Source organism: Giraffa tippelskirchi, chromosome 8 (assembly GCF_054371585.1).
Source record: "Giraffa tippelskirchi isolate mGirTip1 chromosome 8, T2T-mGirTip1v1.2.pri, whole genome shotgun sequence".
NCBI lineage: Eukaryota > Metazoa > Chordata > Mammalia > Artiodactyla > Giraffidae > Giraffa > Giraffa tippelskirchi.
Genome location: NC_137282.1, coordinates 144,462,012 through 144,477,058, shown reverse-complemented (window position 1 = coordinate 144,477,058; position 15,047 = coordinate 144,462,012). Strand labels below are relative to the sequence as shown.

At 38.5% G+C, this 15,047-nt stretch overlaps 3 protein-coding genes across 5 annotated transcripts in view; 1 reads left to right on the top strand and 2 right to left on the bottom strand.

Moving 5' to 3' along the window:
• LOC145518445 (putative olfactory receptor 2W6) overlaps positions 1 to 15,047 on the bottom strand; it is a 143,471-nt gene that overhangs the window by 56,266 nt on the left and 72,158 nt on the right. Inside the window, exon 4 of one of the 3 annotated variants that reach the window (XM_081523052.1) lies at positions 12,603 to 12,711. The exons of the other annotated variants lie outside the window; for them this stretch is intronic. The gene's annotated coding sequence lies outside the window, so the exon portion shown is untranslated. The remainder of the gene's footprint in view (positions 1 to 12,602; positions 12,712 to 15,047) is intronic. 3 annotated transcript variants of the gene reach the window in all.
• On the top strand, positions 575 to 1,519 carry LOC145518463 (olfactory receptor 2B8-like). Its single transcript, XM_081523089.1, has one exon. It carries the CDS (start codon positions 575 to 577, stop codon positions 1,517 to 1,519), a length of 945 nt encoding a protein of 314 aa, XP_081379215.1.
• Positions 10,683 to 11,621, bottom strand: LOC145518467 (olfactory receptor 2B8-like). The gene has a single exon (XM_081523094.1). It carries the CDS (start codon positions 11,619 to 11,621, stop codon positions 10,683 to 10,685), a length of 939 nt encoding a protein of 312 aa, XP_081379220.1.

The following is a 15,047-nucleotide window of genomic DNA, read 5'->3' as shown; positions in this document are numbered from 1 at the left end:
CATCTTCAGAAAAAAACTTTTTCTCTACACAAAACATAAGCAGGAAAGCCGGTCTTTAAATATATTCAATCTTCCAGGGGAAAAAAAAAAGCTAGTACTGAGGCAGTACACATTTGTATCTTATATAGAACATCTAGATTTAATTTTTGAGAAACTTTTGAGTTATCTTTGTAGTTCATACAGTCATAAAGACAGACAGTATCCCCAGCAGTTAAAAACTTAGATTGCAGAGTCTGCTGGAACCTGCCTCAGTGGTTTATTATGTACATCGCTCTGAGAAAAATCACTGCACCTCTTTAACCCTCAGTTCCTTCATATATTTAGCAGAAAGCATGATAATGCCGAGCTCATAGAGTTGTTGTGACAAATTGCCTAGAAAGTGCTTCTGTCCGTGCCTGAAACATAGAAGATACTCTTACATAGTAAATCTCAAGCACTGTTTTCTTGTCAACAAAAGGGTAACTGTGAAAATGCCTCAAGCTTCTAATCAAAGTCTACGTACCCACTCTAGGAGAAAAGAAATGGATTAAACATAGAAGTATGGAGTCCTCTTAACTCCAACAAGCAGAGTACAATGAAAAGAGCTAATGACAGCGCCTTCTCTGGATTCATTCTCCTGGGCTTCTCCAACCGGCCCCATCTGGAAACGGCTCTCTTTGTGGTCATCCTGATCATCTACTTCTTGAGCTGTTTAGGCAATGGCACCATTATACTTTTGTCAATGATGGATCTTCACCTCCGCACCCCTATGTACTTCTTCCTTTCCAACCTCTCTTTTATGGATCTTTGTTTGACTACTTGCACTGTCCCTCAGACCCTGGCCAACTTTAAGGGGAAGGACAAGACCATCACCTATGGCGGCTGTGTGACCCAGCTCTTCATTGCCTTGGGACTTGGGGGAGTAGAGTGTGTCCTCCTGTCTGCCATGGCCTATGATCGGTATGTAGCTGTGTGCCGTCCCCTCCACTACACGGTGATCGTGCATCCCCAGCTTTGCTTGCAGCTGGTTGTAACTGCTTGGCTTACAGGCTTTGGCAATTCTGTAGTCCAGACAGCACTGACCATGACTCTTCCCCTCTGTGGGAAAAACCAAGTGGACCATTTCTTCTGTGAAGTTCCAGTGATGCTGAAACTGGCCTGCACCAACACCTTCGTCAATGAGGCTGAACTCTTTGCTGTCAGTGCCTTCTTCTTGGTGGTGCCCCTGTCACTCATCTTAGTGTCCTACGGTCACATTACCCATGCAGTCCTGAAGATAAAGTCGGCCCAAGGGAGACAGAAGGCTTTTGGAACCTGTGGTTCTCACCTAATGGTAGCGTTTATTTTCTTTGGGACGCTCATCTCCATGTACCTTCAGCCTCCTTCTAGCTATTCACAGGATGTGAACAAAAGCATTGCACTGTTCTATACTCTGGTGACTCCCCTGCTTAATCCCCTGATTTACACTTTGAGAAACAAGGAAGTCAAAGGGGCACTAAGGAGACAAATGAGGAGAATCCTAGACTTGAGACAGAGTTAATGCAGTGCTTGCAGGCCCAGGAACTTCTGCAATGGAAGACTTCTGAGTGACTAAAAGCTAGTTAATTTAATCCAACACATCCTTATAAAGCACCAACCATGTGCGAGACAGTGTTCTAGGTACCTGAGACATATCAGTGAGACAGAGGCTCCTGTCCCCATTGAGCTAAACCTTTTGCTAGGGAGAATATATGTTAAACAAGATGTTCTAAAAATAAACTATGGTATATCATGTACTACACAATGGGAATGAAGAATAATTACACATAGAAAAACATGAATGATTCTTACAAACATGATTTACAGTGAGCAAACTATATACAAAACAATTCCTACTGTATGATGCCATTTACACAAAATTCAACCCAGGCACAACGAATCTCTGGTATTGAAAGTCAGAACAGTGGTTCCCCTGGGGACTGGGAGTTCTCCCTTGGAAGATAGGTGGGAGAGGGGCATTCCGGAGTTCTGTTCAGGTTGTGATTCTTGATCTGGATGTTGGTGATATAAAGTATTCAACCTGTGAAAATTCATCCAACCTGAAACTTAAAGTACTTGCACTTTCTGTATGGATGCTGTACTTCAAATCATTTACTTCTTAAAAGTTTTCAATAAACCAGATATTAGCAGAATTCTTTGATTCTAAGTGATCACACTAAGTATTTTTGTTACTGTCACATAAAATTTGGGTTTATATTCTAAGTTATTTAAGTTTCTTCTATCCATTGACCACCATTAATAGATTTAAAGTGTTTAGATATTAGCCATTTGGGGCCAAGTGAGATGAACCTTGTCTTGAAGATCACAATTTAATGAAGATCTCAATTCAAGATCATGTGTCCTGTGAGTCTCTCTGGTCTCTTCATTCCATGTAGATACTTAGTGACAAGGTCTTGAGACAAAAATCATAGTGATAATTTTCAGATGAAAATATTACCTTGAATTCAGTTTATCTTGACTGAAAAAGACATTTATTGTGAATATTTGTTTGTATATCTGTATTTGTATAATATAGCATACAAAAAAATGCATAATATACTAGTAGCCAAAGACATTTTCATCTACTAGAGATTTTAATACTTTTCAGTATTTAATAGCATATCATAAAAAGGCAGATACTGAAGAGAATTTATAAAACAATGTAAAAAACAGAAATAATTGTCTGGTAAGCTCAATGTGCCTTTGTGCAAATATGTTTTTCTTAAATATTTCTTATTTAATAATGGTAAGTTGGATGGTTTTCCATGTATTATTCTACTAATGAAATAATAGAACAAGGATTTTTCTTTATTTCAGTGAAAATAGATTACTGATTGTTGAGTTCTCTACTACTCTTACCTCTGCTTGTACTGAATATCAGTGATTTCTGATTATATTTTTTGTAATACAGAAGATATGATTTTTTTATATCAACCCTTTGGAGTTTTCTTTCAAACCATGACAGCTAGCTTCACTGATAACCATATCATTTTTTGGCATAAAAGTTCCATACTCTATAATCATCTAGATGCTTACATTTTTCCTTTTCACCAAATAAATGATGACACTTTATCATTTCATTCCAGGTAGCCTTTTGTGAATTTCATTTCCCCATATGATGCTTTAGGTTACAGCTGACTAAAGTTCCCACTGCAAGTGCAGTCACTCCTCTTAGCCACAGACTCAACCAAACATGGATCCATTTGACCTGTCATTCTCCATAAAGGATTTGAACATCCAGCTTTTCTGGTACAGGAGTGCGTGGGAGGAAGTGCCTGAAACAACCCCTGGCCAATACTGAGGAACAATTGTACTTGGAAAGGTCAAATTAATTTTAGCAACCATATTTCTGAAGCCATTAGAAAGTTGTGAAAGTGATGAGGGTGATGTAGACATGAATAACGGAAAGCACTCAACACTTCAGAGGTGAGCTGAAGGGCAACTGCCTTTTTTATTCTCATAGAGCATTTGATGAGTTTGAGTGTGAGCTGAGGATTGAGCACGGCCCATAGAGAGGGACTTTGCCATGAAAAGCCGAACACTTATGTAAGGCTAGAATGACAAGCTGAAAACTTAAAGAGACTTAAATATGTGGCCAGATGTTTGCAGTGGACATTTCTATTTCCAGTGGACTCCCTGGGAAGCCAGAAAGCCAGACCAAAGTTTCAAAAATATGGAGTAACCTATCCTGCAAATCCATCGTACTTAGGAAACAAAAACTCACTAGGGTAAGGGGTCCTTTCTCTGACACATACTTCTCTTCAGTAAGGCAGTTGTCAAATTTTGAAGCTTCATGAAACAGGGGCTAAATAGCTAAATAGCTAAAAAGCTAGACATTTTTGAGGGGCAGAACTTAAGCTCGGAGAGTCTTTCAGGGCTGACAAAATAAGAGTCCTGAGACGTTCTGTCAAAACTCAGGAGAAGATTGTATCTCTTGTATCTCTAGAAGAGAAAAAGATAAAGGCTGAATAGAACAAGGACCAACTGTACAGCAGAGGAAACTATACTCAATATTTTGTAACTATTTTTATACCTGATAAAGGTTAGAATCTGAAAAACGATATATACACACACACGTATTCTGGTCATCATTTCATGATGTATGTAACTCAAATCACTATTCTATACATCTTAAACTTATGCAATACTGTATATAAGACATGAAGTCATAAAACTTCTAGAAGAAAATATTATTCCTCAATGAGGCTGGAAGAAAATAAAAGAATAGCTATCATTAAAAAGATAAAGGATAACAACAGTTGGTGAAGTTGTTAAAGGAACACCTCTGCACTCTTGATGGGAATGTAAGTAGGTAAGACACTATGAAAAATAATATGAAAACACCAAAAAAACTAAAGATAGAACTTCCATATTACCCAGCAATCCAGTCTAGGTACACCAAATAAAATGAAATCACTACCTGCACTCCCATGTTCAATGGCCTCATTTTTCACAATAGACAAGATATGCAAAAAATATAGGTGGCCGAAGAGGTGAATGGCTAAAGAAAGTGTTCTATGCACATCCAAAGGAATATTATTCATCAATGAGAAAGAATGAAATACTGCCCTTTGCAATAACATGGATGGACCTTGAGAGCATTATGCTCAGTGAAATAAGTCAGAAGAGAAAGACAAATACTATATGATCTCACATACATGTGGCATCAGAAAAACTTCAGTTCAGTTCAGTCACTCAGTCATGTCCGACTCTTTGTGACCCCATGAATTGCAGCACACCAGGCCTCTCTGTTCATCAACAACTCCCGGAGTCTACCCAAACCCATGTGCATCGAGGCAGCGATGCCATCCAACCATCTCATCCTCTGTCGTCCCCTTCTCCTCCTGCCCCCAATCCTACCCAGCATTAGGGTCTTTTCCAATGAGTCAACCCTTCGCATGAAGTGGCCAAAGTATTGGAGTCTCAGCTTCAACATCAGTCCTTCCAATGAACATCCAGGATTGATCTCCTTTAGGATGGATTGATTGGATCTCCTTGCAGTCCAAGGGACTCTCAAGAGTCTCCTCCAACACCACAGTTCAAAAGCATCAATTCTGCGGTGCTCAGCTTTCTTCACCATCCAACACTCACATCCATACATGACCACTGGAAAAACCATAGCCTTGACTAGATGGACTTTTGTTGGCAAAGTAACGTCTCTGCTTTTAAATATGCTATCTAGGTTGGCCATAACCTTCCTTCCAAGGAGTAAGCGTCTTTTAATTTCATGGCTGCAGTCACCATCAGCAGTGATTCTGGAGCCCCCAAAAATAAAGTCTGACACTGTTTCCACTATTTCCCCATCTATTTCCCATGAAGTGATGGGACCAGATGCCATGATCTTAGTTTTCTGAACATTGAGCTTTAAGCCAACGTTTTCACTCTCCTCTTTCACTTTCATCAAGAGGCTCTTTAGTTCTTCTTCGCTTTCTGCCATAAGGGTGGTGTCATCTCCATATCTGAGGTTATTGATATTTCTCCCGGCAATCTTGATTCCAGCTTGTGTTTCTTCCAGCCCAGCGTTTCTCATGATGTACTCTGCATATAAGTTAAATAAGCAGGGTGACAATATACAGCCTTGATGTACTCCTTTTCCTATTTGGAACCAGTCTGTTGTTCCATGTCCAGTTCTAACTGTTGCTTCCTGACCTGCATACAGGTTTCTCAAGAGACAGGTCAGATGGTCTGGTATTCCCATCTCTTTCAGAATTTTCCACAGTTTATTGTGATCCATACAGTCAAAGGCTTTGGCATATCAATAAAGCAGAAATAGATGTTTTTCTGGAACTCTCTTGCTTTTTCAATGATCCAGAAAAACTTAACTTGTTACAAATAGTGGAAAGAATGGTGGTGATCAGGGGCAAAAAGGTAGAAGAAATGGGGAGATATTGGCAAAAAGGTACAAACTTCCAGCTAAAATTTAATTGCTGAGGAGTCAAAAAATAAACGTTTTTAATTTTTTTAAGGGGAATAAATATTTGACAAGATAAAGATCTTAGCTAACACTATGCAGTAATCACTTTACAATATATAGGTATATCAAATCACACTTTGTACTCTTTAAAATTGCTCAATTTATATCTCATTAGATCTAAAGGAAAATAAATGAAAATAAGAGTTATTATTCATTTCGTTCATCCTACTTATCTTTCCTCTCCTAGGTCAGATTTTCACAATTGTTTAACACAAAAATTTTGACATAGTTAATAAGTGAAAATACCCTAACTTTATCCTATGTAAAAAGACTGCCTTCTCTTTGATCCAAATGTCAATCCAGAGCCTGAAAGCATGGCACTTCTAAAAGTTTAACATTTTATGTATCCATAATAACTGAAAAAACAGCATGATTTCTTCCATGAAGCCCCTTAGTGCAGAAAATTCTATCAGTTTTCTTTTTAATGTGACTGGCAGGAATAAAAATTTACCACATTAACTTGTTATATTTGTACTTATTTCAGGAAACACTGAAATTACACCATATATAAACCTGTATCTTCTAAGTGATATAAGCTAAAGAAAACATTTCCTTCTACTGTTCATCCTCAGGAAAGAGTTAAGAGATCGATCTAAAAGTGGTTGCATATAGAGTGTGTGTTTGTGGATGTGTACATCTGGCTGTGTGTAATAACTTAGTATTATGTGTTATTTAAAGCCAAATATAAACCAAAATAGAACATGCTGTGGAGGAACATGAGGAGAAATATTCTTTGCGAAGTACTGGAGGCTATTTCCAATATGGGGGGTAAATTCAGAGGAGGTTGATCTCATGATTAAAATGACACATTGATGGCCATGGTGCTCACTTTATTTATAGTAAACCAAAGAGAAGTCTCATTGAGTGGATGCATCATTAAGAAACTTTCCAAAGAGACTCTTGGGAGACTATTTAACAACCCTCAATGCATGAAATAAGGACTTAAAAATATTTATTAAGCACTATTTGTGAGCGGCGAACACAAAATCAGGACTGGGCTCCTGAGAAAAGTTTTGACAACTAAGAGTGACATTCCATTGATTGTGAGTTTTCCAATAACCTAATCAATGGAAAACTCTAGGATGTTTCATTGAGACTAAAGCCACAGGTATGGCAACAGCTTCCCTGGTGGCTCAGATGGTAAAATATCTGCTTGCAATGCAAGTTGCCCAGGTTCAACCCCCAAGGCAGATCCATGGGTCAGGAAGATCCCCTGGAGAAGGAAATGGCAACCCACTCCAGTATTCTTGCCTGAGGAATGCCATGGACAGAGGAGCCTCATGGGCTACAGTCCATCAGGTCACAAAGAGTTGGACACGACAAAGCGACTTTCACTTTTCACAACTGAAGAGTTTCAATCTCAAAAGAGGTTAAAATTATCCTCAGAAATGGTCACCTAATTGGAAAAACTTGCAGCTTCTAAAGACACTGTGGATTTAATTTCCTACAAAATGGTTAAAAGCTTCTACCAAACAATATAAATCAGTACAATAGATTGTTTAAAAGAAGCATGAATATCCAATCCCTACAGATGTCTCAGGGACACCTTCCCCTGAACCCTCTGATTTAGGAGACATACACCTCCTCATTTCTGCATTTACACGGAGCACCCCTTCCCAGGAAACCACGTCCACAAGACATTTCCATACACCTTGGTTCCCTGAGTCTGCCATATCAAGTTTGAACTATGCTACAATACTGAAAAGATGGAAGAAGCTCTCAATCATAATACAAATGGGCATCAGAAAAGTTCACACCTACAGAGGAAAGAGTTGACAGAGAACTATAATCTGTTCTTCCCTCCTCAGTGACCCTGGTTAGAGCAGCACCTGGGCAAACAGTTAACACTGAGATCTACTGACCAGGAGATAAAAGAGGATATTACAGGGGTCGCTATATGCTGATTACCATTCTAGTAATGTTTTTAGCAGGGAGGATAGGGTCTGTTTCGAGTGTGATAAACCTACGGTATACAGACTACAGTTGTTCTAATGAATAAAAGTCCTAAAAGCCAGAACACGACTACAAAGGTGAGGACACATATCAAGTGAGAAACTCTCAAGCCTTCCTTGTGCTGACTTGTACGATACAAGTTAAACAAGTGAGAGTCCCTAATTTATTTTATATATTCCATTTTAAAAACCTAAGTTCAGGAAGCAGTGTCTGACTGGTTTGTGGCCTCACAGATATTGCCCATGTTGTTGCTCTTGTATTGTATTATTTTCTAATTGTTAATCATTCTGGTGCTGGTTAAGAACTGTGTTTCATAGGAGTCTGACTGACCCTTAGGGCTTCCAAGGTGACACAGTACCTGAGCACACTGTGTTCACCTTGTGTTCCTCAGAAGGCAAAAATGATGAAAGATTATGACTTGCTCTTGGGCGTATTGACAGTTCTGAACTCCAGATGGGATCAAATAATTTAGCCAAGGCCTGGGTACACCCACTGCAGCCATTTAACAGATATTAAGAATTCAAAAGGAGGGAATTCCCAAGTGTTCCAGGGTATAGACTCCATGCTTCTTCTGCAGGGGGCATGGGTTCAATCCCTGTTCTGGGAACTAAAGAGGGACAGCTTGGAAAGGGGGATATCATTTGAAAAATTTACAAAACAGAACTGAACTTTGGGTATGTGGTATCTTTTAAGTGATCTCTTTTCTTTTATTATACTTTCAGCCTTGGATCTAGATACCTTTATTATCTATAATTTATTCTGCAGTAATATACACATCCAAATGACACTCAAGCATTTGCTTAAACAAATAAATCTGTTTTGTGGCAGTCCTTAGAACAGACAAGTAGCTGCTCCCTCAGGAAAATGGCTTTGTGACTTCATGTGACCTTGAGGGTTTCTGCACCAGAGAAAGTATCATTGAGGGACTTTTAAGTGACTATTTGGGCATAACTATCAAGACCTGATTGAGTAATAAGGAGAGGGGGGAATCTCTCACCATTCAGAGTACACAGCACTCCAAACTGCTTTTAATCTGGTATATGTTCAGCATTACAGTGCGGTCAAAATACTTGGTTTCACAAGTGCTTAATTCAAGAGTGAAGAGTGTGGTGCTGTTAGGAATAAAGATAGAATCTTGACCCTGTGTATAATTTGCCCACACTGCCATGTCCAGCTTGCAAGACCACTTTTCAAGCAAATTGGCTGAGGGGGTTCAGGACCCAGCTGCTAGGTCAGGGAACTGTGTGATAGCTGTCATGCTTTTGTCTCCACTAAGAGACACAAATGTACTCACTTGCCTAGTGGTACATCCTGGGGAAATCTACCAAAAATCATAAATATTTCTGTGGTGACGGCACAGTCAACGCTCTAACTTCCATAGAAAAGGACACTGTTCATGACATTTAACTTACACAAAAAAACAGAATCTATACCTGAAAATAAATTTGTTCTGTAAACTGAGCTTGAGTGGGGATCTAAGACCAAGAATGGCACATTAATTTTTTCTGGAATGTTTATTTTGTTACTCATAATTCAGAACTCTTTGACAGTTATTTCATAATTAGACAGCTATTACTAAAGCTTGGGCATATATTTTTAAATTAATAGATACAGTATTTATTTTTTCAATTTCCCTCTGATGAGTCTGAGGACATCTCCACAAAACATGGGATTTCCCGAGAATCAGGGGTCATTTCCAATATTTTTATACTTCACTAAATGTGAATTTCATGGGAAGTTTGGCAGAGGAGAGATTCTAAGGTCTTAAACAATTGATGCCTCAATCAAAGAGTTTGTATCATGGCATGACGAGCGTAATCTAAACATATTTTACCCTTTGAAACATTTGCTGTATCACAGTAGGTAAAATGTGTAGAATATGTAATAGAACTTCGGTCATATGCTACCCAGGTATAATGTCCTCAAAATTTCCTCATTTAAAAATCTCATTTTAGAGACGAACTAGGTGGTTTACAAAATTAAAATAACCAACTTTATACCTCACATCACTGTTTTTCTCCTGCCGTGTACAAAAATACATGTAAGAACTACCTGGTGCTCTTACCAACGAAGGGCTACCACTGTCACTGCCAGCAGTGCATCATTCCCTTCACTCAGTGAGTCCTATGCGCGGCCTTCTCTGAAATGATCCTAGACAATATGGCTGATGCACTGCTGAGGTTACAGTTGCACCTGATGTCTGAATGGCTTTATCGGGATTAATGCAGCAAGATTTTCTTTCAGATTCAACTTTATTTTCCCCACAACTACTCCACCTACATCAGTGAAAAACGTCTGATCAAACCATCAAACCATGGAATTTTAGTAGAACCATGATCCAAATAAAAGAATGGATAATATCTTCTAGTAACTCCTAGATAATATTATTAATAATATTCCTTACAGTGTTTCAGTGGTTTTATGTTCTTATTTGGGCTTCATGTAATATAAACGCATGTCTTTTCGCAAATAGATGTGGAACAATGTACCCAAATGGGAGTGCAAACAAGAAAAATCCTTGGAGCTTTAAAACAGTAACTACAAAGCAAATCCTGTTAGAACACTGAATCAGCATCTCTGGAAGTTGAAATAAATACATGAACTTAGAATCTAAACCCTCACTTTTCAAAGGGAATGAAGTAATCAAATTCCCTTCAGAGTTGTCAGAGGGAATTTTAGATGACTCATGTGGGAAACACAGTTCCATCTAAAGAGCACTGGTGTCAAGCTCCTTCCATTAAACTGTCCTCCTCACGCATCATCTGGAGTCAGAGTCCTTCCAAAGCACCTTCTTCATCGCTCCCTTCACATCCCTGTTCCTCAGCGTATATAGGAGGGGGTTGGTCATGGGGATAATGACAGTGTAGAAGAGAGACATGAACTTGTGCTGATCCTGGGAGTTGTTGCTGCTGGGCTGAAAATATACATACATGGCTGTGCCAAAGAACAGGGAGACCACCATGAGGTGGGATCCACACGTGCCAAACGCTTTTCTCTGCCCTGCAGTGGTCTTGATTCTTAAGACTGCCCTGACGATCCGACCATAGGAGAACACAATCAATGCAACAGGTATGAGAAGCATGATGACACTGGCAAAGAAGGTCACATACACATTCATGGTGGTGTCAACACAGGCAAGTTTGAGAAAAGGAGGGACCTCACAAAAGAAATGGTCTAATTGATTTCTCCCACAACGAGGTAAAAAGAAGACAAGCACTGTCTGCAATAAAGAGTTGGCAAAACCAGTGATCCATGAAGCAGAAGCCATCAGGGCACACAGACAGGGGTGCATGATTACTGTGTAGTGAAGGGGCCTGCAAACAGCCGCATAGCGGTCAAATGCCATAACTCCTAGAAGAATACATTCTGTACTTCCCAACTCCAGAGAGATGTACATTTGAACTACACAACCACCAAAGGAGATGGATTTGTCTGCTCCGCTGAGATTAAATAGGAACTGGGGAACAATGCTGGTGGTGTAGCACAAGTCCACAAAGCTCAGGTTAGAGAGGAAAAAGTACATAGGGGTGTGAAGACGTGGGTCCAAGTAGAACAATGCAATGATGGTTGTGTTTCCCAGCAAAGTGAAGATGTAGAAGATCAAAAGAATCACAAAGAGGGCTGGCTCAAGTTGAAGCCTGTCAGAGAAGCCTAGTAAGATAAATCCAGTGAAAGAACTTTCATTTTTCTGTTCCATCCTTTGCTAGCACATGGCTCCTGTAAAATCAAGCATTTAGCAATTTATGAAAGGTATCTTCCAAAAAAGTGCAGGGATAAAGAGGAAAATCTGTCATGTTCAAAGACATGGTCATGTGATTTTGTACACAACTATTTGAATAAATGATGTACTCATTGAAATGAGCTCTATACTATCACAAAAAGTTATACATTGAGTTGTATATTGATAATATAAGAAAATAATATATAATAATAATAAAATCAAATAATGAACATTGGTTTGGATCAGTCACACATATAAAATGCCTTTTTCATATTGAGTTTAATAGGATTAAAGTATGATCATTATATATGTACATTGTAGAGAAAGTGGGAATGAGGGAAATCAAGGGAGAGTGATTAGAAAGAGTAAGAAAGATGCAGACAAAGGGATAAAATTTATTTTAAATATGTATCTCATAATTCTACATAACTGGATTTGCACATACATCACATGTAATAGGGGCTTCCCTTGTGGCTCACTGGTAATGAATCCGCCTGCAATATGGGAGACCTGAGTTCTATGCCTGGGTTGGGCAGATCCCCAGGAGAATGGGAAGGCTACCCAATCCAGGATTATGTCCTGGAGAATTCCATGGACTATATACTCCATGTGGTCAGACAGGACTGAACAACTTTCACTTCACATGGAATAGAATAATACAAAGTAATCTCTAAAATGCATTCAGATATAGAAATTTATGAGCTAGAATGTACCTGTACAAAGGATTATATTACATTCAAAGTATCACTATGATACTGTAAACATTTTGGCAGAATAGTTAATCTACTCCTAATACACGATATTAGTGAATGCTATATCCTGGTCTTTTTGTATAGTACTAAAAAGTAAATTGTTCAGAGCCTGAAAAATCACCTTCAATTATAGTGCTTAACTCTTGCCCTTAAGATACCTAAAATTACTATACCAATTTAACAAGAACTCCAAAACTTTACTCACTGTGTATAGTCAGTTCATGGGCTTCCCTCTTGGCTCAGTGGTAAAGAATCTGCCTGTCAATGCAGAAGACGCGGGAAACACCGATTCAATCCCTGGATCGGGAAAATACCTTGAAGGAGAAAATGGCAACCCACTTCAGTACAGAAGATCCTGGTGGAACAGAGGCCACGGAGTCGAAAAGAGTTGGACATGACTTAGCAACTAAACAACAGAAGTAGTGTAGATTTTCATATATTACCAACAACAAAAATGCCTGGAATTCCTATAGGAGATAGGATTATTCACTATCAACATTTTAATGGCAATGAAGAACACATAAATGAGGAAGAAATGGATCAATGACAGTCTCAGAAATAACATTTCTAATCACTATGGACAGAATTTGGCCAGGTTAGGGAGAAGAGGCTGAAATGGGAATTCCTTTGCATGCTGTTTATTGAATGAATGTTCTCAAGACAAAGAGAATCAGGGAAGCAAAACAGACCAGACAAACGTGCTAAGCAAGGATGTGATCTCCAATGGAATAGCATGAACCTGATCCCATAGACAGCTGGAAAAGGACTCTCCAAATAGAACTATCTGCTGGTAAAAATGTTCTGTCTTCAATTACACAATCAATGCTACTTGAGCATTTCAAGTTGGGTCGATAAAGAACTGAACTTTAAATTTACCTTTAACTCAGGTAAATTTAAATACCTAGTCATTTAAATGACTCTAGTTACTACTATACAGAATAACAAGCTGTGGAGCTTGCATTGTGTCAGATGTAGTCCCACCTTGACAAAAAGGCAGCCTTTTATATATCCCACGAGTCGGTCATTGACTGCAAGCTGCCCCAAACACATTCAGGAGACCTCCTGGCAATGTGCCTCCCATGCAACTGATGGCAATTTTTTGAAGAAGGAAAGAGCTGTGAAGCTATCAGTCAATACTCATGACAAATACGGTGTGGACTGGTGCACCAGCCAGTAGAAAAGATCTGAGCTGGACACCGAAAGCATTCATACAAAATGTAGAGTCCATTTATATGTGTGTGCAAGGATGGAAGGACAGTCACCAGTGTACATTACACATCACCTTGTCATTTGCCTAATTTACCAATAAATTAAACATTTAAATCACCTTTTCTGACCCACGTTTCTCCACTCAAATTGGTATTTCTCCTCAATTAAAGAATGGTCGTTTTTCATTAACAATAAATTCAAAAATGCATTGACACAATAACCACAAAATGGAATTTATTGTTGTAACTGCAAAACTAGTCTGTGGAAAAGTACACATGTTCATTTCTTTAAGAAAATGAACATTTTAAAACTACAGATATTGACAATACACTTTAAGAAACATTCTGTAATTTCACAGAAAATAAGGAGCTGAGGAAAAAATGAAAGTGTTTAGTCTAATATGTTCACTTTCACATACATGCTGTTATTCTATTACTGAAGGACATGTTTTATTACAGCCAAAATCTTGTATTTAAATATTTCCATATATACATACTGAGACATAATGAATACACTACAATAGGATGAAATGTCTAGGAACAAAATGTTGGCTTCCATAAGAAACAGTTAAGTTCAGTTCTTAAAGTTGGTGAATTTCTATAGGAATTTCTGTTTCTTTTGCCAACTGACATGTATGTTACTCAATGTAACCTTTAAAGAACATTTACAACTGAAAACAAGCTAACTTACCAATTCTTAAAGAACTACAGAGATCAAGTTCCAGTCCTCTCAGTTTTATTCACCTTATGTGAGTGTCTAAGCTCATTCTCTACCTCATTTCCAAGTTCCTGCCTTTAATACAGTACTGGGCATTGGAACCTGGGCATGTAGACTAAGGACGCAGGTTGTATGAAATGAGTACATAAGTTGACTCTATCAGCACTGGAATATCCTTAAGTTTTCCTTAAGCAAGAAGATGCTTTCTCTTCATAACTTCAAATACCTTCACATGGCACTGAAGATCAGCAATGTGTCTAGCTCGTAGGATGACATAAAAAGACAATTTCAAACTCTCAGGATTCCTTCTGAATATAATGTCTTGGATCTACGACAGACAGCTCATTATGAAATTATGAGATTGGTATGAAACGGCAGTAAAACTGGTCTGGTGAAAACTGTTTACCTGGCTGAAGTCTCTGAGGAATGTATGTCCTGTACTGTTATTAGCTGATGTTGCCTAGCTGCCTAGAGATGACAATCCTCAGGGAAAATGAATATCACAGAGAATTCAAGAGGATACCTAATCTGCCTCTTTTGTAACCTCTCAGAAATGACAGAGGTCAGATAACTCTGTAGACTTTGTAATTATCTTAGCTCTCCTCTTTTAATGGTTTAGATATTTCACTAAACACTTGAGATTTTTTCACACAATTGCAAAAAAAAAACTGCATATATAAATAAGAACTCATTCAGTTTACTTAACTTTAAATATAAGTTAATT